Source organism: Hippocampus guttulatus, chromosome 2 (genome assembly GCF_054856545.1).
Source record: "Hippocampus guttulatus isolate MCC_2025c chromosome 2, RoL_Hgut_1.0, whole genome shotgun sequence".
NCBI lineage: Eukaryota > Metazoa > Chordata > Actinopteri > Syngnathiformes > Syngnathidae > Hippocampus > Hippocampus guttulatus.
Window position 1 is genome coordinate 20,292,402 of NC_141262.1, and position 24,677 is coordinate 20,317,078.

A 24,677-nucleotide genomic window follows, 5' to 3' on the forward strand; every position below is an offset into this window, starting at 1 on the left:
ACTATTTTGAAGTGATGGAGGAGCTTCATTTCGTCAAATGTTGTCCTTTGTCACTATCTTGCAGCATCTTTATGCACATACAGTACAGCATGAACGTGTCGTTGGCTGGAACGTGTTTATGGCCTTTCGGTTCCTTTCAATGGCCAATATTAATCGGCTACACCTGTAAATTGGGTTTCGTGCTTGGTCATGGGATCGAATAGAGTGGTAATTCAAGGTACTCAGACATGACCTACTGCTTTTGACTGCACTTCTCACCACGCGCACACCAACACAGCCACCCGTGGGCTTCTTGCACATGGTTGCAATATGTCCAAATCTCGCTTCATCCTACGTGCTGTGATCGCGTTGGCTGGTGTGACGCCTAAGCGCCATTTTTGCTGGGTTTTTGTTTACATCTTCACCAATTTTTTGACTTTGGGAAAGATAACTGCACACATTTGTCCAGATTATTCATGTGTGTGTGTGTGTGTGTGTGTGTGTGTGTGTACCCCACCTGAGGTTTTCTCACAGCTTGTGTTCTTGGTTCAGGTGAACAACATCGTGCTTCAGGACGTGCGTCACGAGGAAGCAGTGGCCGCCCTGAAGAACACGTCCGATATGGTTTACCTCAAGGTGGCCAAGCCAGGACCTGTGCACCTCAATGACATGTACGCCCCACCCGACTATTCCAGCAGTACGTATTTACTTCTTCTTTCTCTCTTTTCCTGCATATTAGGGATAGTCACGATAATAGAGTGTGTAGACTTGACTCCTTATCTTTTTATTGCACTGATTACAAAATAAATAAAATGTAACATTGAATGGCCCACATCGTAACGGGAGCTGAGATTTTTGAAAGACATCCCAAAACATTCCTAATAATGCCAAATTTAATTCATTTTCCCATGTATATAATTATTCTACTGATTATACAATCAATTTTATATTGAGGCGGGATCACAATGAATGTTGGGAACTCCATTTTCCAGGGCCATTGAACTATGTACATTCCAATGGGGGGGGAAAACTGAGATAGTCTGAGCGACAGACTTTTTCAAGATTCAAGCTGTCGTTCTGCAAATCAAAATTTTTTTCGCATTGACTTGCAAACAAAACTTTGAAAACAACCCACATAACTCTGCTTTACTAAAGTCTGCTAGCATAATGCGAAAACGCCAGAGACGAACTAATGAACAGCATCATGGTGTTACAAACCTTTATCCATCCATCCATCCATCATCTACCGCTTATCCGGGGCCGGGTCGCGGGGGCAACAGCTTTAGCAGGGAAGCCCAGACTTCCCTCTCCCTAGCTACTTCTTCCAGCTCTCACCGGGGGATCCCGAGACGTTCCCAGGCCAGCTGGGTGACATAGTCTCTCCAGCGTGTCCTGGGTCTTCCTCGGGGTCTCCTCCCGGTGGGACATGCCCGGAACACCTCACCAGGGAGGCGCTCAGGAGGCATCTGAATCAGATGCCCAAGCCACCTCATCTGGCTCCTCTCGATGTGGAGGAGAAGCGGCTCGACTCTGAGCCCCTCCCGGATGACCGAGCTTCTCACCTTATCTCTAAGGGAGAGCCTGGACACCCTGCGGAGAAAACTCATTTCGGCCGCTTGTAACCGGGATCTCGTTCTTTCGGTCACGACCCATAGCTCGTGACCATAGATGAGGGTTGGAACGTAGATCGACCGGTAAATTGAGAGCTTCGCCCTTTGGCTCAGCTCCTTCTTCACCACGACAGACCGATACAACGTCCGCATCACAGCAGACGCTGCACCGATCCGCCTGTCGATCTCCCGCTCCCTCCTGCCCCCACTCGTGAACAAGACTCCAAGATACTTGAACTCCTCCACTTGGGGCAAGATCTCCTCCCCGACCCGGAGGGGGCACTCCACCCTTTTCCGACTGAGGACCATGGTTTCAGATTTGGAGGTGCTGATCTTCATCCCAGCCGCTTCACACTCGGCTGCGAAACGCTCCAGTGAGAGTTGGAGAGCCCTGTTTGAAGGAGCCAACAGCACCACATCATCTGCAAAAAGCAGGGATGCAATACTGAGGCCCCCAAAACGGACCCCCTCAACGCTTCGGCTGCGCCTAGAAATTTTGTCCATAAAGGTTATGAACAGAATCGGCGACAAAGGGCAGCCTTGGCGGAGTCCTACCCCCACTGGAAACGATTCCGACTTACTGCCGGCAATGCGAACCAAACTCTGACATCGGTGGTATAGTGACCGAACCGCCCGTATCAGGGGGTTCGGTACCCCATACCCACGAAGCACCCCCCCACAGAACTCCCCGAGGGACACGGTCAAACGCCTTCTCCAAGTCCACAAAACACATGTAGACTGGTTGGGCGAATTCCCACATACCCTCGAGGACCCTGCTAAGGGTGTAGAGCTGGTCCACTGTTCCACGGCCGGGACGTAAACCACACTGCTCCTCCTCAATCTGAGGCTCGACTTCCTGACGGACCCTCCTCTCCAGCACCCCTGAATAGACCTTACCAGGGAGGCTGAGGAGTGTGATCCCTCTGTAGTTGGAACACACCCTCCGGTCCCCCTTTTTAAAAAGAGGGACTACCACCCCGGTCTGCCAATCCAGAGGCACTCTCCCTGTTGACCACGCGATGTTGCAGAGGCGTGTCAACCAGGACAGCCCCACAACATCCAGAGCCTTGAGGAACTCCGGGCGGATCTCATCCACCCCTGGGGCCTTGCCACCGAGGAGCTTTTTAACCACATCGGTGACTTCAACCACAGAGATAGGAGAGCCCACCTCAGAGTCCCCAGGCTCTGCTTCCTCCAAGGAAGGCGTGTTGGTGGAGTTGAGGAGGTCTTCGAAGTACTCTGCCCACCGGTTCACAACGTCCCGAGTCGAAGTCAGCAGCGCCCCATCCCCACTGTACACAGTGTTAGTGGTGCACTGCTTCCCCCTCCTGAGACGTCGGATGGTGGACCAGAATTTCCTCGAAGCCGTCCAGAAGTCGGCTTCCATGGCCTCACCGAACTCTTCCCACGCTCTGGTTTTTGCCTCGGCGACCACCGAAGCTGCGTTCCGCTTGGCCAGTCGATACCCGTCAGCTGCCTCTGGGGTCCCACAGGCCATAAAGGCTCGATAGGACTCCTTCTTCAGCTTGACGGCATCCCTTAATGCTGGTGTCCACCAGCAAGTACGGGGGTTGCCGCCACGACAGGCACCAACCACCTTACAGCCACAACTCAGATTGGCCGCCTCAACAATAGAGGCACGGAACATGGTCCACTCGGGCTCAATGTCCCCCGCCTCCCCCGGAACATGGGAAAAGCTCTGTCGGAGGTGGGAGTTGAAACTCCTTCTGACAGGGGATTCCGCCAGACGCTCCCAACAAACCCTCACAATACGTTTGGGTCTGCCAGGACGGACCGGCATCTTCCCCCACCATCGGAGCCTACTCACCACCAGGTGGTGATCAGTTGACAGCTCCGCCCCTCTCTTCACCCGAGTGTCCAGAACATGCGGCCGCAAATCCGATGATACAACTACAAAGTCGATCATCGAATTGCGGCCTAGGGTGTCCTGGTGCCAGGTGCACATATGGACACCCTTATGTTTGAACAAGGTGTTCGTTATGGACAATCCGTGGCGAGCACAGAAGTCCAATAACAAAACACCACTCGAGTTCTGATCGGGGGGGCCGTTCCTCCCAATCACGCCCCTCCAGGTCTCACTGTCATTGCCCACGTGAGCATTGAAGTCCCCCAGCAGAACAAGGGAGTCCCCAGCAGGAGTACTCTCCAGCACACCCTCCAAGGACTCCAAAAAGGGTGGGTATGCTGAGCTGCTGTTTGGTGCATATGCACAAACAACAGTCAGGACCCGTCCACCCACCCGAAGGCGGAGGGAGGCAACCCTCTCGTCTACCGGTGTGAACCCCAATGTACAGGCACTGAGCCGGGGGGCAATGAGTATGCCCACACCTGCTCTGCGCCTCTCACCGTGAGCAACTCCAGAGTGGAAGAGAGTCCAACCCCTCTCGAGAGAACTGGTACCAGAACCCAGGCTGTGTGTGGAGGCAAGTCCGACTATATCCAGTCGGAAATTCTCTGCCTCACACACCAGCTCGGGCTCCTTCCCTGCCAGAGAGGTGACATTCCATGTCCCAAGAGCTAGCTTCTGCAGCCGAGGATCGGACCGCCAGGGTCCCCGCCTTTGGCTGCCGCCCAGCTCACATTGCACCCGACCCCTTTGGCCCCTCTCATGGGTGGTGAGCCCATGGGAAGGGGGACCCACGTTGCCTCTTCGGGCTGTGCCCGGCCGGGCCCCATGGGTGTAGGCCCGGCCACCAGGCGCTTGCCAACGAGCCCCACCTCCAGGCCTGGCTCCAGAGGGGGGCCCCGGTGACCCGCGTCCGGGCAAGGGAAACCTTGGTCCATATATTTTTGTCATCATAAGGGGTCTTTGAGCCGTGCTTTGTCTGGCCCCTCACCTAGAACCTGTTTGCCATGGGTGACCCTGCCAGGGGCATAAAGCCCCAGACAACTTAGCTCCTAGGATCATTGGGACACACAAACCCCTCCACCACGGTAAGGTGACGACTCACGGAGGGGGCAAACCTTTATGTTGAGGATATTTAAACACAAACAGTGGTGAAGCACATGCGGTTCCACTTTGGAACAGTGCTCCCAGGCATATATTCTTTATCCTCCATGAACAACACCTAACACAACTGGGGCTTACTGAGGAGCTGTGATCGTGTCCCTGTATAACTGTGTATTGTACAGTACTTCAAAAAATGTGTCCAAAACTGTTTCGTTCTTGCCATAATTATGTCATTAATATGTTTTTTTTAAATGAAGAACAATATATTATATAATGCTATTTTTCCTATTAAAAGTACAATTCAAACTTGGATTTTTCAGCCTTGGTGGAGGTCTGTTCGTGACTTGCATGTGCTATTCCATGTTGAATGTCAACTTAGAATCATGTCAGATTTCTACCACCTGTCATCAAGTGGAAGGGCCTTTTTACTGTTATGCCAGTTAATACACAACACTGGCGTAAAACCATGAACAAAGCTACATTATTTGTCACAAATAATCATTTTTGGACTAATTAAGTGAGACTCTATTGGCACGATGTTAACTGAGAGGTGAAAAAATACCAGCTCCAAATTTGTTCCTCCTCAAACAATGACCCACTTCTCTGCAAATACACTTTACATAAACCTAACATTACATAACACAATAAGGTAACTCTTCTAAATAATGTAATACCGTCTTTCTTTCTTGAGGAGTGATGAACCTGCATGAATTTCTTGCATAGGATCACTGCTCTCTTGCCCAAAAACGCCTGAGACACCCACATCGTGACAACTACGCTCGCGCGCACACACACACACACACACACACACACACACACACACACACACACACACACACACACACATACGCATACGCATTTCTTCCCACAGCAACAACAAGCTTAGTTCTCTGCCTCCCACTGAGTGTGGCCGGTTTCTCACATCCCACCTGCGCATGGGAGCCTACAATCTCGAGGCAAAGTGTCTCCAAATTCTTCTTCGACGAGCCATTTCGTAAGCACGCTGACTTTATTTGCCTTTGCCTCCATGCCACCCATGTTCACACGATCAGTATTTAAAGTGGATTTAAAAGTGCATGAGTTTTCTTGTTGTTTTGTTTGTTTTTGCCGACCTGATATGGAGTCTTCATGTGGAAAGTTAAAAATGAATAGAAGAACTTGGGTTTTTTTGGACATGACATTAAACTCCTGTAAATTCATGGTTCACTTGTTCCCAGATTTTGTGCGCAAACTTGATGAAACAGTTTTGGCATTATGATTTCATGCTTCACCTCAATGGCCATTGTGCCTCATTCTGCCACCAGGGAGCGGTATAATACCAACAGACATACTAGATACTGTAATCAAACTGATGTTAAAACAGAAGAAGACAATCAGAGCTAAACTCCAGTAAAATTTGTCGTTTTTTTTGAAGGATGTAAAATATATGCCTGTAACTGTTATATAGTGGTACCTCTACTTACGAAATTAATTGGTTCTGGAAGAAATGTCTTAATGAGAAAATTTTGAAAGTAGAGAAGCATTTTCCATGTAAATGCCCTAAGGTTCAGGGTGTCCCCCGCTACTGCCCGAAGACGGCTGGGATAGGCTCCAGCACGCCCCGCGACCCTTGTGAGGATGAAGCAGTTCAGAAAATGGATGGATGCCCTAATCCCGTCCAAGTCCCCCAAAATTCAGACATAAATATTTTCTAAAGCATAGAAATGCATCAAAATATGTAACAAATACATGTTACAAATTAGATTATTGCACAATAAATGAGAGTTGTGCTAAGTGTAAAAAAAACAAAGAATAGAGTTTTTTGCCCTCTTTAGTTCATGTTCTCTCTCAGAAGTGGTTTTTGCCTGGTGTTTTGTAAAGAACTGAGCAAAGGGCATCTGCTTTTGTCGGCTTTTAACAATCCTTCAAAAATGTCCAAGGCAAACATCAGCAAAGTGAGCGATCGCACGACTGGTCAACACTTTTTCTGGGTGATTCACATTTACGTAAAACTACCGGAACGCTTCATGGCCCAAGGGGCGAATGTTGAGGACGCTGCATAGACACACATAGACACAAACGGTATAGGTCCCTCTTAGCCAATGGGATACCAGGATGATGCTCAGTAATAGCCAAAGGCAAAGCAGCTTTAAGTATGTTGCGTTCAGGAAACCCGGAGCTGCGAGTAGCGACCATCCTGTATTTTTACGTTTCATATCTTGAAATTTCTTTCGTAACTAGAGGCAATATATTCCTGTTGAGGCGTTTCGGAACTTGAAAATTTCTTATGAAGAGATGTTTGTAAGTAGAGAGAGGTACCACTGTATGCTCTTTCTCCATGTGTTTCTCCAGTTCATGTCCAAATAGATGTTTAAAAGTACTGCTGTCTCACTCACTACGAGTGCCGTGAGCACTTTCTCTGGCTGTTCCATTATGTGTTAGACTTAAGCTAGTGGACTTTTCCATGAACATTAATGGTTATAACTCGAATTGGCAGCAAAAGTAAGAACTGATGGTCCCATCAGTTATTATTATTCTTTTTTTAAATCTCATCTATTCTTCCTCCTTTTGACTAACTTCCTGTGTCCTGTATGGTGTAATCATTCTTGCTTTCCCCCCTACTGGCCTGGCCCTCCCTCCAGCCTTCCCCACCATGGTGGACAACCACGTGAGCCACAACTACATGGGCGCCATGGAGCCCAAGCCGCCCTACCCGCCGCCCCAGGTCACCCCGTCCAGGTACTCGCCCATCCCCCGCCACATGCTCGGGGAGGAAGACTTCACCAGGTAAGTTGCAGACCATGGAAACCACTTACTCCATTCTCGATATCGAGTTGAAGGTCCATGTACTAGTACGCTCTTTGTATTAAACTAGTATGACAGTTAAGCGCATTAGTAGAATGACTCTGGTGCACTAGTGGAACAACTTTGTCCTATTAGTTATATTTTTTCCACTAATGTATGACATTTCGCCACACGAGTAGGACAACTTTGGCACACTAGAAGGACAACTCCATGTTACTCGTAAGGCCAAATTGCAGGTGAGAATGTTGGTGCTACTCGTGGTGTCCTGGAGACTACTAGTGTATTACATATGCCTATGAGGTGGGCCTTGCAGTGTTACTAGTACAGCAAGGTTGGTTATTAAATTGTGTGCTAGTAGGGCAAAAGTGGCACCACTACTACTGTGCAGAAATGTCATTCAGTATTGGAGGGGAAAAAAGCACTCGTCATTCGATTAATGTGACTTAGTCTTTTTATGAGCGCACCCTTGTTGTTCTATTTGTGCCCTCAAATGTCATAGAGAACAAAATGTTCTCAAAATGTTGCAAGTAAGATTCTTTCTACTGCTTTAGCTTCAAGTCCATGTACTACTACACTCTGAAAGACAATTCAGTGCCCTAGTGGAATGTTTTACGAGGAAGGTCCCCCCCCCCCCCCACCCCACTGCTGTACGAAATTTCATCACACTAATAGGAAATCTTTCGTAATAGGACAAATAGTTGGGCCTAATAGTACTTTGTGCTATCATGGCGTAGTAGTTTTGTAGTAATTCATTATATACAGTTTACAATGCAATACATCTTTGCATACTAGTAGTGGAAAAAAGTTAGACATAGTTGTTTCCCTAGAGCAGCCTAGTTACGAGTTGTTGTATTCCTTAACGGTAAGCTTGAGGTTCAGGTACTGGTACACGTTGTCCTTGCTAGTAAGGCAAGTCAGCACACCAGTAGAACAATTATTACACTCACTTGTTATTATTTATTTTGATTTTTCTTTTTTTTACCACTACTAGTGCCACGATAGTTTGGCATTTCTGCACTCTACTGTCATAGAACATGTTCCCTGCAAAGCAAAACTCTGTACTAGTTGACATCTATGTGCAACTAGTACTACTAATGAAGCACGACATGTTAACAAGTTGCATTTCACGCGACTAGTCATACCGGTAGTCGTGCGCGGTTGCCAAGTAGTACACAGTTTTACCTCACGAGTAACATGCTGTTGTCCTATTAGGATGCTAAAATTGTCCTTCTGGCAAGGACAAAAAGCGCACTAGTACAATGACCACGGCTGGATGGGTCCCACCTCGCCTCCTTTCGCATTGACACTCACAGTTGTGTAATACCACCTGCAAAGATTCAAGCACACGGATTGCTTGGAGGCAGAGGGTCTTATTTATTTATTTATTTGCTGTTGTGGAACAAATGTGTCCCAACGCATACTGTAAAAACACTTTCTCTACCCTTACATACTGTTTCTTTTCTATGCACATCGTATGCTTCGATCATTTTAGCACAGGCAAAGAACGTCCTTGTAATAATTGTCTGTGTCAGATTATGGCCTATTTATAGATAACCTTACTAAATGAATTGTTAATCGTTAAAGTTTCAGAGAAAATGATTTATTTTTGCATGTGTAGATCTCAAACCTGTACCAAGGCACCCTCTAACCTCTGTATGACTTCACTTCCTGATATTGAGTATATGTCATCATTCTTATGCTTTTTCGAAATTCCCCCCATAACCCTTCAAAGACCAATCGTTGCATGTTTCTGTAGGAACCTGTGCAAATTGTGGTGGTTATGCAGACAGTTCTCGGGAGAGTTTCAAGCTCCCACTGTCCCATAAAAAGTACACACATTTGTGCCACCTATAATTTCAACATTATTTTCACCATGATCACCATTTTCCTTGATTTAACACACGAGTGAATGTAAAATCCAATCCACATGAAATCAGTGTACACAAATTTTGTAGCACACCAAAAGAGTTGCATTTCCATTGTTGGTACACTTTAGGAGAAATCATAACATTTCTGGTGAAAAAATGACATTGAGGCTATTATTATTGATGACAAACATCAACATGGGTCAAATTTGACCCGACAGTTTGTAAGGGTTCACAGTTTCAGTCCTGCATGGGTTTTCTTTTTTCATTGCTGTCGTCCAGGTCTTGTCACCGTGTGGATGGCGTGAACACGAGACACACATGTTCAGTCACCTTCTGAAGCCGAGCAAATGTGGCTTTACATTTCTAAGCTCATTGCGCGGAGTTGACGCTGAGTTAAAGCTGGACAGTGTGTGGTGCCTTTGACCTCCTATCCCAAGAACTGAAAGTAGCATCGTAGGGGGAGTGCGGGGGGAAGGGGTGGGGGGGTAGGGGGTATCCCGCGAGGCCTTGAGTCATCTTAACCCACAGCTCTGGGGAGGAGGCTCCCTGTGTGTGTGTGTGTGTGTGTGTGTGTGTGTGTGTGTGTGTGTGTGTGTGTGTGTGTGTGTGTGTGTGTGTGTGTGTGTGTGTGTGTTACTGTTCTTGTCCCGTGCCCTGTAATGTCCTTTTGTGCAAACTGTCTACATTGTATGTCGCATCTTTTGTTGGTATGCGTCAGAGGTGGGGGGCTTTTGAGTCACATGACTTAAGTCACCAATCTTTGGACTTGAGACTTATGACAGACTTGAGTTGACTTTAACGAGGTATTTCATGGGACTTGACTTGAATTACGTGACTTGACAAGTCTTACCTGTTTGACATTCGAACCTCGAGATCGTCAGTGAGGTTATTTTTGTTGCTGAAAGAAAAGCTTTTTTGTGTGTGTGTAGTGCGCGAAAAAGTCTGATATGGAGAGACCATACAAAAACCCCTCGCATACATTTTGTTTAAACTTCATAGTGACTAACATCTGATGGATTAAATTTTTAAATAGTGCATGAATGTCAAACAGATAAAAATATGAAATAGGAATGCACAAATTCAAATTTGGATTACAAGCCAAACAATATCACTTGAAAACAAGGATATTGTTCTATATAAGACATGGGGTCCCAAATTAACATTGTTAATGTGAACCAGCACAAAAGGGTCAACTGTCAGAAATAATTAACCATAGAATTATGTGTAATTTCACGATATTAATCATGAACAGATTTACCTACATTCATCAGTAATGCTGATGATATCTGTTTGATTACTCCCCCCCCCCCCCAAAATAAAAAATTCAAATACCTACATACCACTTTCTACAGCAGGAAAACTACAACTCAAACAGAGCTGAGTAGGTTGGTTGAACTGTAATTCACATTCACGTGCCGCAGTTGACCTACTGGTTTGATTACACAGAGCATTACGCTTTGCAAATGCAGAGCAATGCATGTAATTTCTCAAGTTCCAGTTGGAGTTCTTGTGGGCTGAAATGTCGACAAAGCAATTACATTGATGATGTGTATTCTATTTAACATGACCTGATCAAAAGAATAAATAATCATTTGAATCAATACCAATCACAGGACAGGCCGTGTAAATAAAGTGGCAAAAACACACTCACATTCCTCACTGTCTCTAAGTTTCAGTTCATTGCTGTCTTTGTGGGGGGTTTTTTAAACGCCAAAATTCTGAAAAATCTGCCATCAAGCTTCTGGTGCTGATTTCTGGCTTCCGCCTTAGTTGATGAACGACTCTCGAGCTATGAGGAGATCTCGCGTATTGCGAGAAGTCACATGTCTTTATGGGGAGAAAAAAGATGTGTTAAAAGGATCGATCCATGTTTTTATGAATTGATATCTGACTATGAAAAGAAAAATCGATTCTTTTCGATTAATCCTTTTTTTAATTTTTTTTTTTTTTGTAACCCAGCTCTAATTTTGTAGTCCGTCCATCTGGAGCTGTCGCCTAACTTCCTTGCTTCCGTGTTGGATCGTTGCGAGCCTCGTTGGATTGGTGAAATGCAATCAAACGTCTCTACCATTGACTTTGCATTGGTGAATCGAATCAATCTGTGGATAAAGTAGCAAGCAGAATGTATGTCAATGTAAAAATTATGTTTCTCCTTCACAAACCCATTCAAGTAAAAGTTTAAAAAAAAAGTCTTTGACAAGTACAATTCCTCCACAAAGTTAGTAGAGGAATAAAACTTGAGACTCATGACTTTCGCACTTGCGTGACTTACTCCCACCTCTGGTAATCGTGCTTTTCTTCCTGTCCTACACTTTGTCCCGTTCACTGTGATTCCTGTACCCCCACAGCCGAGCTGAGCCAATTTACAGTGTCATCCACAAACCTGGGGAGGGCAAAGGTCCCCAGGCTCTCTGCAGAGGCTTCTGTCCTTCCCCTGCACCCTTGTGCCAAGCTCCACTCCCCCTCTCTGGCAGGTACTAACCTAGTCTGTCACGCCTTGCTCTCAGCTAACCGTCCACTCCTGAAAACCAGACAATAGACCTTTTCACCATGACGTCACACTTACTTCCGTTGGCGAAAGCGGTAGTGTTCTCCGATGACACCCTTAGTCAACAACGTTTCAAGTTTTTTTGGGGGTGGGTGCAGTAGGTGATCAAAAATGACTCAAACTGCTTGAACAAAATCACACACGCAGAGTAGAGGTCTGCTGAATGACATCATATAAACGGCGCGTCACATTTGTGCGACTTTAGGTGTTCTCGACTTGAAAAGGTTCCACTACACGACGATGAAACATACACTCCAAAAGCAGCGCCTTCTCCCCTTTCGTCTCGTATTTTTATTTTTTTTCTCATAAAAGCGAGCCGTATCCGCTCTTGGCAAGCACATCTCCGCGGGAGGAGTGCAGCTGAAAGGGCTTTCGCGCTCCCGCAAGCTGCTCCGTTCCATCTGTCAGGAGGCGTTGATAAACCTAAAGCCTTTGTCTCAGGCCAAGTTTCCGAATGAAGGGGGGAAGAGGTCATATTCAACTGTATTGTACTTCATATCTGCAGTGCCTACCTGAGTTAGACGTGAACAGAGCAGCAAATGTTTGTTCATTAAGTTGCATTGAGTCATTTTTCATTCCTCTGTAAACCTTGATGTCTCTGTATGTCTGTGTGTGTGTGTGTGTCTGTGTGTGCGCGTGTGTGTGTGTGTGCGTGTGTGTGTGTGTGTGTGTAAGAGTGAACCCTGGCTTTAATGAAAAATGTGTCAAAGTATGTAGGGCTGCATGGAAAAACATTTGAGCAGTACCCCCTCCTCCCACATAAAGAAAAGACAAAAAAGGCTCCGTCGTTATATGCAGCTTAAGTCCATGTACTAGTACGCTCTTTCTCATCACTAGTTAGACAATTCAATGAGCTGGTAGAATGACTAGGCTGCACTAGTGCTTATAGTGAAGCAATAGATGTCAATTCGTAGTTTTGCCTCACTAGTAACATGAAGTGGTTCTACCAGTGTGCCAAAGTTGTCAAAGAGCACACTAAGACATAGACCTTAAAATGGGTATCAAGGATACGGAATAAGTACTCAAACAGCTTTATGGAAAGTCATTTGGGTGCCTAGTAGTCTTATTAGTGCTGCACAGCGGTTTAGTAGTATGGTTTCATTGCATAGTAATAGACCAAAAGTGGCACTAGTAGTGGGAAAAATATTATAAGAAAGTCGTTTTACTAGTGTAGTCTAGTCATTGTACTAGTGCGTTGAATTGTTTTACAAGTAAGGACAAAGCTTATGCATGGACTGTAAACAGGACATCAAGGAGATGGAATAGATGCTCAAATGACTTTCCATTGCTCTGTTACTTGATATCATTAACTAACTGGAGTTTGTCAGGAAGCTCACCTCTTTTTTTTTCACTGGAAAACTCACCCATTCCCTGTTTTTATGCTAAGTCCAAAGCAATAAAAATATTGCTTTGGTGCCATCTTTTTGCATCATAATGCCAAGCAACTATGTTGAAGTGAGTTGAGGAGCTCCATTTGGACACATGTCGTGCTTTGCTGCCATCTTGTGGCCTCTTAATTGCTTAACACACATGTAGCGTGAACACCATGTACCCCATGGTTGGCCGTAGGGGACATGCAGCAGATGAGCAACGGCCTCCATCCGGGATAGCAGACACCTCGGTACAAGCCCACCGTGGCAACTCTCAGCACGAGGAGACTAATTTTAGACGCTTGCTACAGTAAGCGCACAAGTGGAGCAGGCTGACTGTGACGACTGAGTCAGAGCTTATAGCGGCCTTCTGCCCATCTTTGCACCATCCTGACACAATCCAACGTTGTCGTCGCCCACACATGTGCCACCTCTGAAAAGAACGTTACGTCTTGTGGTCTGGAGACTACTTTCGATACAGTGAGGCACTGTTTATTGTGGGAGGATACGTTCCAGACCCACCCGTCACAGGTGAAAAGCTGCAAGATGGAGAGACAATCTTTAAAAAAAAAAAAAAAAAGCATAACTACTGATACACACTAACATATTAAGACACTTAAATGTATCAAAATACACTTATTTTGCCGTTCTCCCTCACTTGCTGCCCCCCCCCCCAAAATGTCATGGTATAACATCCCTTGAAGGAAATGAAAAGAAGACTCACACAAATAAAGAGCAAAAACATGTTTGTCACTACCAGTTTAGCTGTACTGTCACAACAAAAGAGAAACGAAACATTGTATATATAAACACCAATATGTTCAAAGCAACCACGTCATGAAAAGTCCATTCGCTTCGTGCTAACGTGTCATGTAAAATGCCATAGACAGGCTAATGTGACTTAGAATCGATGTCATGGTAATTCTAAAACTAATACTCACAGCGGCAACTCATACAAACAGAGCATACAACAAAAGAGAAAAGAAAAATATATTTTTTTTAAATAACATATCTTTAAACACCCCAATGTTTGTCCAAACCATAATTATCAAATAAAAGTCAGCCTTCCTAATGCTAACATATAATACAACACCCCCCCCCCCCAAAAAAACAAAACATAAACGTGCTAACAGACGCTATCATCAACGTTGCAGTTATTGTAAACCTTCAAACGACTGCTACTGAACACACATGGGCACATCAACAATACAAACAGAGCGTACAACTCGTATATTAAACAGGAATGACCACAAAAACAGCAAACAGCTGACTGTTTTAGTGGATAACCGAGGCCAGGATCCCAAAAAAATATCCAAGAATCTGTGACTATGTGGGCACCATTTACGTTACACATGTTTCGCTGCACACTGGTTGAGAATCGCTGCACTAGTCTTCCAATAACCTCCAATAACACTGTAGACAAGTCTGTTGTTCTAGTCAATATTTAGATGCGGGGGGGGGGCATTTTTTCTGCCGTATATATAAAAATCAAATGACACCAGTAAGTTCGGTGGCCCATTCCCAGGCAAGGAACGTGGGGAAAAGTTTCCTTATTTATCAAGTTTGGTCAGGCTCAAAACACAAGAAAGCATTCAGATTACGACAGCGGGTGAGCTAATCAGTAACTTTAAGCACCTCGCATCCGCGCAAACACAAAAAGCTTTGACTCGACAAATTCATGCACGGATAACGAGGAACACTTTGACCTTTTGCTTGGCGTGTTGAAATGAAGGTAATCACAGCAAATGAAGCCAAGTCTTCATCTGAGGTGTTAATCAGCCACCGCGCGTTATTCTTAGTCACAGCGAGAAGCCCGAAATGTAAATTACCGGTAGTCAAATGTCAAATTAAAGGAGGAAAATGGCGCATTATTATGGAAGAACTTTTGTTTTTAAGATAAGAAAATATAAGAAAACCTTTATTTGCCTCACAATGAAGAAATTCGCAATTTACAGCCGCAAAAGTTTGAAAGAAAGAAAGTAGAAAAACAAAGTGTTTGCATGCACACAAGTACATTTAAAAATGAACCGTACACAGTACAGAATGAAATATAAAATATAAAATTTAAGATCTATGTTATTGACCTGAGGGAAACCCAAGCTTCTTGTCTAGCGTAGATCCAGAGTGTAAAAAGTGTTAAAGGCCTTCAAACTACTTTGCGTTGTTTACACGCTGAGCAAAGGGGCTTCTGGGAATCTTCCTACCTGCCTAGTCTCAAGAGGCTGACACACAAGAATGTTGTCGTGCAGAAACAAAGGAGGACTCGACATTGGTCTACTGAAGCTCCATTTGCAACCAGTAAATACTCAAATGAAGTGAATTCAGATATTTCTTACAAAATACATGTTTGCAAATAATGACAGAAAATATGCAAAAGATTGCGCACGATGTAGTACTCTCTTGTAAAGCTACATCATTACACAGTTTTTCACTATTTCTGTTTTTATGATTTTTAGAGGGGGGGGGGGGGGGTAAACTGAGTCTAAGTGCGACACGATAAGAACTTGACCCTTTGTTTGTGTCAGCAGTTATCCAGCAATTGAGACGTGCTAACGAAAATACATCTCTGTGTATAGTCCCCTGGCATGGCTGCTTTAGAGCGCCTCATTGTTGTCCTTTAGTGACAAGAGAGAGAAGAAAGATGAAGAGCGAGGAATTTCTTTTTCATTTTTGAAATGACAGTCAGTGTTTGGACGAGTGCTTCGCCATGGAAACCCGCAACCCGGTGGGTTATTTTCCACCCACCGGAGGGTATAATCGGATCGTATTTTTCGCAGCTCAAACATGTGATTATTGTCGGCATTAGGAATGACGCTAGATAAAGTAGCATCTATTTTTCCAGGTCGTGGTATTGGTATTGGTATTTGATTGACAGTTTGCATTCAGTAGCGCATTCAGTTGACACACCCACAGCGTTCAGAGAGAAAGAGAATGGTTTCCTCTTTTTTTTTTTTTTTGTAAAGCCTCAATCATTCAATATTTTTCACGGGTGTTAACACATCTCCGTGGTGAGTCAAATTCACAAGACATTTATTTTCACTTTCGAGGGACTTTTAAGTACTGTTAAAAGTATCTGCACTCAGTTACTTCCCTCCACAGGCGTGAGGGTTAAATGTTAAGCCTCCCTGGTAATGATGTTGGGCAGCGAGTGTTTGGAGCTGGTTCCCATCACACCACACGGTCATGAGATACGGTCGAGGCTTGTGAAAGTGACGCGCCTCTGAGAGGAAGGCCAGATCGGAAGAAGGCGAGCTACTGCCGCCATGTTCACCGTCAACGTCTCGTCCTCCATGTCTCTCAGGAGGAGACTGCCTCCAAAACGCTCCGCCAGAAGCGGTCGTCAGATTGGAATCCGAAGGTAACGCGCGCTAAATCGGCATCTTGGCAATGAAGTCACATCAGTCACGTTCGGAAGCTCTGTTGGGTAGTTGATTCGATGTGTGTGTGTGTGTGGTTTTTTTTTTAAATTGCATGTTGTTGAATCTGCTAAAATCGGAGGTGTTCAGATCTGCGCTAGAACACAAGCCCATTGTATTCATAATGATGTCAATATGTTCTGTGGGAACCCATTATATTTCATAATTGACTCTTTTCGTCATCTTATCATTTCTTTGACAGCTAACATAAAGACAAGAAAGTAAAATACTTCAATGAAAACATTTAGCTTTTTTATGCTATGCTGTAAAGAGGTGTCAAAACCAATTGATTCATTGACAACTAATCAACAATTCTCATTTGCCATTCACTCCCTGAATGGAGTCATCTTTCCTCGCAATCATGATACACACTTTCTATGACAGACTGTGACACCTACTCTTGTTTTTACCATTCATATACAGTATATATACTCTGTTCGAATGTAAGGTGCCTAAACGTGTCGAACTTACGTCCCGGCATTTCCCTTCCTCGTAATTAAAGTGACAAACCCTATGCTTATTTTTCAATGGTAAAAAATAACATCTATATATATATATATATATATATATATACACACACAGTATATCGACCAATATGAAAAACTTAGCGTTTTTCAGTGATATGACCCAGCCCTATCATCTACCCAAAAGCTGTTCTGATCTCAAATCCAAAGTAATGCAATGCTGCCAACTCCTGGCGTTAATTATAACAGTGATTGTATTGTTGAATTTCACAGACAAGCAGGGCAAGACCCTTTTCCACGTCCGTAAAAGATACTTGACAGATATATTTGTGGGTGGCAATAAACGGTTGTATTCCATTTGTCGAACATAAACATCTATGGCAGTGAATGAGTTAATTGCTCTTGGAGGTGCCCCCTTGTGGTTGTAGGATGCTTAGCGGGTGCTTAGTTTGCTTATGCCTGAGTTTGACCCCCTGTGATCATAGTCGATTAGACTTCCTCTCCATCTGTAAGCTTTCTTCCACACAATTTGTACTCTTTTCTCCGAATCTCTTATGAGTGGCTAATCAAGGCTTTTCCCAGGCATGAACCTTAAAGTTGTGGAATGCTGGGGTGGGGGGGGGGGGGGGGCTTAATCACAACTTACAGCCCAGCCAGTTGGGATGCAGATGTAATTGTTCCTGTCGACTGCAAGAAAAACCACGAGTGGGAACCATGTAGTGTTTTTGTGCCAGAAGGAATGCGCGTTTGAATGCATACAAAGGAGCCTAATGTATGTTGTTTTCATTGTCGTCACTCAAGTCAGCGCGTGCAAGGCCAGCGTTGCACGGGCCTCCTTAATATTTGTGTTTGTGTTTGACAGCAGTGGCGCTCCAAAGCACCCTAAAATGGAGGCCGTTTCGAAAAGCCTTTCTGGAAACTGAGTCATCGCGGTTAATGCAAAAAGCGGAGAATGAGTGGTGGGGATGGGATTGCGGTGGTCCATGGGGCAGGATGTGTGTTATTCTGTCGGCGTACGTTCATTTTTGAGTGGGTGGTGATGTGTGTGCGTCCAGCCAGTGGATAAAAAGCGCTCGGATCCACTTGCGTGGTTACTTGTGCTGTTCTGTATGTCAGAAAATAATGCAGTGTTATCCAACATCAAGACTGCAACCTCCAATGTGGAACACGATCAACCTCGAGTTTCCTATTTAGTTTCCTATTTAGATCAATTATGTTTGGAAATATCCCAGGTAATGTTTCACGTATAATTCTAACATGATTAACTGTCATAAGTGTCATACTGTCATAAGGGTTTACAACCATATTGACACATTCTAAGGGAAAATCAAAATAGATATATACTGTGTGTGTGTGTATATATATATACATAATATATTTTTTTAATGATGTACAGCGAACCCCCATTTTTTTGTGAGAATACATTCCAGACGCAACCACCATTTTTGGAAATTTGCGATATACAGACGATCTCAAAAGCGTGTTTTACCCTGATATGCACTGAACACATTTCAACTCATTAAAACACAATGAAATGTATTAAGTGTCATCGAACTCTGCGGACGTGCTAACCAGTTGACCACTGTGCGCCACCCGCATCATGTTTTATGTATCATATTTTTTTATTGCTCCATTATGGTAACTGGTATTGTAAAATCATAGGTGGCTGTCCGGGAGACCCTTGTTTATTTTCATTTTCAGTCATTTTTCACAGCTTTATCTTATCAGCCCTGACACTGCGGCTCTTCTCATTTTTGTCTTGGCAGGGAGCCGAGAAAGGTGTTGCTGCACAAGGGCTCCACAGGGCTGGGCTTCAACATTGTGGGCGGGGAGGACGGCGAGGGCATCTTTGTCTCCTTCATTCTGGCCGGGGGGCCGGCTGACCTGAGCGGCGAACTGAGGAGAGGCGATCGTATTCTTTCTGTGAGTACATCCACATGGAAGCTTTGTATTTGTCCCTGTCATGATCATAACAACTCATAACCAAGTACTTTACTCACACTCTGAACTTAAGTAGAAGTACAGATACAGTGCCGCCTTGAGATGCAAGTATGAGTGATTTGAGATGCGAATGCTGTGGGGGTATACTGTAAATGTGTCCATTTTGCTTCATGCTGACAAACAATGAGAAACACCACATACAGGATAAAGTCGAGCAGCTGACATTTGAAGACAAAAAGTGGAGCAACACGCTTTATATAAATATGACAATATAATACTCACAGGCATAAATTCTTTATCTTCAGCGAAGAATTATGAATTACTGCATTTTACTGAGGCGTTATCATCTTTAGATACTGTGTATTCAGATGGCTGTACTATACCGCCCCCAGGTGGCCAACTCCCACACACCAAATGGAACAGCACAACGCCCATTGAATTGGAGACAAAACTTGTGGGGGAAACAGTTGAAACATTCTGTTTCATGATGTCATCACTGCAAGTCTTCGAAAATGCAAAATAGAGCTCTATTTTTTATTTCATTAAATAACATTCGAAATTTGTATCAGGGGGGAGTCTGGAACGGATTAGTGCCATTGGTAAAAGTAGAAGTATTGATTCAACTACGTACTGAAAAGTAAAAGTTTGGGAAGGTACTAACTATGGGATGCAACAACAAATTATTTGACTTGGAAAGTCTGTTTTAATGTAAAAGATATTACCGCAATGAATTGAACTCTATCAAATTGCTCCACTTGAAAATGTACCGCACTCCATGTATCGAGATGCGTATCAAATCATCCTTTATTGGAGAGATGCACATCCTGAGTACTTATGGTAGTGTACGTTCAAAAGTTTCAATTTGTTATTGTCGGATCCAGAAAAGAACCTACCGTACTTCTCAGTTGTTTTTTGCAACAACTGCAATCCTCTACCCTCTGCTTATATATTAGCTCTTCACACAGAATTGCAATTAACACACGGGATGCACCCTGCAACTTGTCTTTTACTTTTTCTCTTAATGACAACAAAATGTTCCGAAATTGAAATGATATGAATGATCAATTGAGATCTTTGTTTTGGTCGCAGGTGAACGGTGTGAATCTAAGGAACGCCACACACGAGCAGGCGGCTGCCGCCCTCAAGAGAGCCGGACAGACCGTCACCATCATTGCTCAATACAGACCTGAAGGTGAGCCTTGAGCTCTTCAGTTTCCACATCACTTGAATACAAAGTGGGCAATGAAGGAGAAAATATAGAAAATGGATGGATGGTTAAATCTAATGTTGGGCAGCATGGTGGACTAGTGGAATGCTTCCCAGACATTTGTTGGGCAAAGGCACATATTTTAAATCTGACGATATCCGATTGCATGTATTTTTTTCGGTGTGTGTGTATTTTTATGCTGCCTCGTTGCGTATGCCAGTTGTGTCACCTTTTAGTGTAAATCCCGCCTAATCCAAGGTGACGCGTTTTGTTTTATTAGGCGTTGTGCTCCATAAATTCTGCCTATTCCATAAATTCTGCCTAGTGACAAGTGACCTCGAGACTTAAAGCTGAACTATTCATGTACTTTTAGAATGAATCACTATAGTCTGTGGGGTTTACTGTTTGCAATGTTTCCTAAAATTGGAGTCAAGGCACATCTTTTACATTTAAAAAAAATGTCATGGGACACCACTAAACAAAAATGTCACAAAAAACACAAACATACCGGTACATTGAACTAATGATGATCTCATCTTCATTTTCTCACAAATGTACTTAGTGTGAAATGTGGGTTTGTTCACAATTTATTATACACCTACGGGACTTCATACTGTAGTATCAGCTATAAAATCAGCAAAACGATTCTTCAAACGTCATCTTAATTTGTCTGCTACATCTCCATGCAGCAAATGAATGAGGCCTCCTCAATAGCCATACCACTTTCCACATTCAATATGGTGACAACGTTTAACGTACAATATGGCACTACGGCGTGCTCTATTTACATTTATTTTCTATGTTACTTCATACTTTTCATTGTGGGATACATTGAGGGCACGAAATTGGGCATTTCGCCATGACGTCACACGTTCTGCCAGTTCTCAAAAGCCAAAGCTTCCCCAATCCGCGACTCGTAAGCAAATCCTTCCATGTTTTACGACCAAGGCAGAATGATTGAGAGAACAGGACAAAAACACTTTGTCCTGACTAGCATGACAATTCAGCACAGTAGTAAAAAAGAGTATTAGAGCATGCTAGTATTTTTTTTCCGCTACGACTACCACTTTCAGCTTTCTAGTATGCAATCATATCTTACAATACTACAGTATACGATACCTGGCTTGGCCGCGGAAGTGCGCTAGTCCCCGCCTTGACAAACTCCCAATAGGCTCTCGCGGGCGGATATTGAGTGTGAGAGGGGGCGGTGCCACGACTAGCATGCAGCCGGGTTAGCCTGTGTAAGGCGGGCAAATCGACCGCGGTTGGCCGCCCCTTTCCCTGGTCTCAGTGTCGACTGGTTCCCCGGTGAACAAGCACAACAGGGCAGACCACTTCGAGAAAAGGAAAAAAGGAGAGACTTGAGGAGGGGAAACTATATACGACAAAGCGGGAAGAAAGAAAAGGGCTGGATATAGGCCAAGTGAGCAAGTTTAATCGGGCTGGCAGCCCCGTTGAGAGGATGGGGGATGGGCACTAAATAGTGCACTGAAGTAGCCCAGCACAAGCCGCGTGAAGTCGCTCATGGCCGGCTGAAGACCCGACAAAACATCGTCGGAGAACAGAGAAACCTCCGTCCTTTCGAGGTGAGATGACGCGACGTTTTAACACACAGAAAAAAACCAGTCAAAGTGTGCTGTGCTTGTAGATGCGCTTAACAAGTTTATTTCGGGAACCCGGTACTCTATATACTACTAACCTGTAGTGTATTCACTTCCTCGGTCAGTGAAGGTTATAGCTAGTTTAGCTACTAAAACACTTAAATTAACACCACAGCCCGATTTAAGCATACGTTTGTATATACGAATGTGTTATATTGTTCATAATCATATAATTACTAGGTTTACCCACGTTAGTGTATTAATGCTTGCCACTTGTATGTGATTAAACCATTTCAATTGGATTTTAATCTTTTTAAGGTCGTTTGTTACTCGACACGGTTGAGGCTGGATTAACTAGTACCGTGTAGTAGGATACGGTGGGGGTGCATTGTTATGCCGCTAAAACTCAATTCTATGCGGCTCTTATGTAACTCCATGGCTTAAGGTGGGGGAAGCACAGGTGTGGTCCAACAGGTGTGTATGGAAAGCCGTTTGAGCATGTATACTATATCCTTGGTATCTTGTTGCTGGTCCATACACTCATAAGCTCTTTGTCCGAACTAGTAAGTACATTCAGCTCACTATTAGAATGACTGTCTTACTAGTAATATTATTCCCACTACTAGTGCCACTTTTAGCCTACACGTATGCCGTTACACCTTACAAGTGAACTACTGTACTGCAGTAGTAACACTAGTCCAACTAGTGGGCATGTGTCACATACTTGTCGTTTCCGGGAGCCTACTACTAGCTCCAAGCAGCACACCACCTTTTGCATCACTAATAGTTGCCAAAGTGTCCTATTAGTGTGCAGAAAGGTCATAGAGTAGTGGAAAGCATTTCACTACAGTAGAAAACTTTGGCATACTAGATGTGTAACTAAAAAGTGCATGTGAGGGGAAACTGCTGTCATTGACATCTGCTTGCTACAAGTGAAGAGCGTTGGCTGTTAACTAGTAACGTCGCTGCAAGTGGTCGTAGCACAAAGTTGTCTCTTAGTGCAAAGTTCTTGCTCACTAGAAACATGTAGTTGACTAACTAGTATCCCAAAGATGTTATATTAGTTTGGACAAGAATAAGGACCTTAAACAGGATTTATTTTATGTTTCGCATGAAATTTTCATTGCTGCAGTCTGAAATGCTGACAAATGCAAACACACCAGACGTGTTGTCATGACATCGGCTTTGCTATAACAAAGTATGACAGGTTTGCTTTCGAGTTTTTCTAGTTTTTGGGTGCGTGTTTTCAGCATGCCACGAGGACATAATGACAAAGATATTGTGAGCTCCCGTCAATACAAATGCACGCGTTCAACCAGTACCCCTCTTTATCACTTCATGAAGGCATTGAAATGTTATATTTTCTAACATGTAATGTACTAGTAATTTAAAATTCGGTACTTTTTTGGCCTTTGTCTCCTAACTTGTTTGTCCTGTGAGTATATCCAGGGGGTTTAATTGCCCTTGAAACGTCAAACTTCTCAGGCCTTCAGAGGAGCAAGGCAATTGGGGCGTTACACAATTTTAGTCATGTTCACCCAAAAACCTCACAAATGGGTGAGCGTTGACTGTAATACTGTACGACAGCCCCACTTTAGTTATGTGATTCGGTCACATACTCCAAAGTTTGCCCGCTTTCTGCTGCTGAAGGCCACTTATCTGTGTACAATATTTAACCACGGACAACAAACATGCAAGACAAGTGCTTGCTAATGATTGACTTCCTGCAACCCCTCCAGTGACCCGAGGCCTCTCCCCAGTAACACTCTGGCATCCCAGACTGGTATGCGAGTGTGGAACATTGTTCCTTTCGGATTTTGGCACAGGAGGAACCAGTTCACCCACCAGCCCTGTGCGCTCTCAAGGACAGTCTGCACAGGAAGTGGGGAGTAAATATGAGTTTATCTGTGCTTCGATTGACTTGCGGAAGGCAGGTTGTTAGACTAAAACATTGTCATGATGGAAATATGAGGAAATGCGGCAAGCCTGTTTGTGCAAAATCAGCACACTTGAGCTCCAAAGGAGTGGAGAGTGAACCCCAACTACACTATTAGTCTATATAAGGGTGACCTTGATTTACAAGTACTAGCACTTTTTTTTTTTTGCAAGCCATTGCTAATCGATTACCATATTAACGAACAATTATAGTGATAATCTATTCATCGTTTAGAGATATTCTGAAACTCAAAATTGTTCGAATGTGTGGAGGTCGCATGTTCTCCCCACACCTGCGTCGCTTTTCTCCTGGTACTTCGGTTTCCTCCCACATTCCAAAAACATGCACGGCGGGTGAATTAATACTATAAATTGTCCCGAGGTATGATTGTGAGCACGAATGGTTGTAAACGTCTATGTGTGCCCTCCGATTGGCCAGCAAACCACTTCATGGTGTACCACGCCTGCTCCCCAAAGATAGCTGGTATCAGCTGCAGCACTCCCGCGACCCTGATATATGTATGTATCCATGTATGTGTGTGTGTGTGTGTGTGTGTGTACAGTAATCCCTCGTTTATCGCGGGGGTTAGGTTCCAAAAAGCACCAGTGATAGGTGAAATCCGTGAAGTAGTGAGCTTTATTTTTTACAGTTATTATACAATACTGAACTATGTATACAATGGAACCAAAGACCAAAACCTGTTTTCAGGCCCAAGCACAAAAAAAAACAAACGTTTTCAACAAATAACTATAATACTTTTTGGAAATACTGTACTGTGAAATAATATTGCTTGAGCGCGTCCTCAGGTGCCTTTGCCGGTGCAGAACGTTTCGTCGACATTGTGGGGTATGTACAGTATGTACAAAGACGAGGTGCGGAGACTGTTCACGTTGGCCAGTTCCTTAGCCAATCAGGATGCAGAACGCAATTCACTGTTTAAAAGCATTTTAAAAAAATGCACCAAAAAAATCCGTGAAACAGC

At 44.1% G+C, this 24,677-nt stretch overlaps 1 protein-coding gene across 11 annotated transcripts in view; it reads left to right on the top strand.

Annotated features, from left to right (window-relative positions):
- The window catches only part of dlg3 (discs, large homolog 3 (Drosophila)), a 101,242-nt gene that overhangs the window by 52,797 nt on the left and 23,768 nt on the right, over positions 1-24,677 (top strand). For 5 of the 11 annotated variants that reach the window (XM_086101231.1, XM_086101228.1, XM_086101233.1 and 2 more), the window contains 5 exons: positions 532-676; positions 7,164-7,326; positions 11,561-11,686; positions 18,777-18,933; positions 20,041-20,143. In XM_086101231.1, coding sequence (XP_085957357.1) covers positions 532-676; positions 7,164-7,326; positions 11,561-11,686; positions 18,777-18,933; positions 20,041-20,143 — 694 coding nt within the window. The remainder of the gene's footprint in view (positions 1-531; positions 677-7,163; positions 7,327-11,560; positions 11,687-18,776; positions 18,934-20,040; positions 20,144-24,677) is intronic. The other 6 variants (XM_086101235.1, XM_086101236.1, XM_086101237.1 and 3 more) reach the window with 3 other exon arrangements.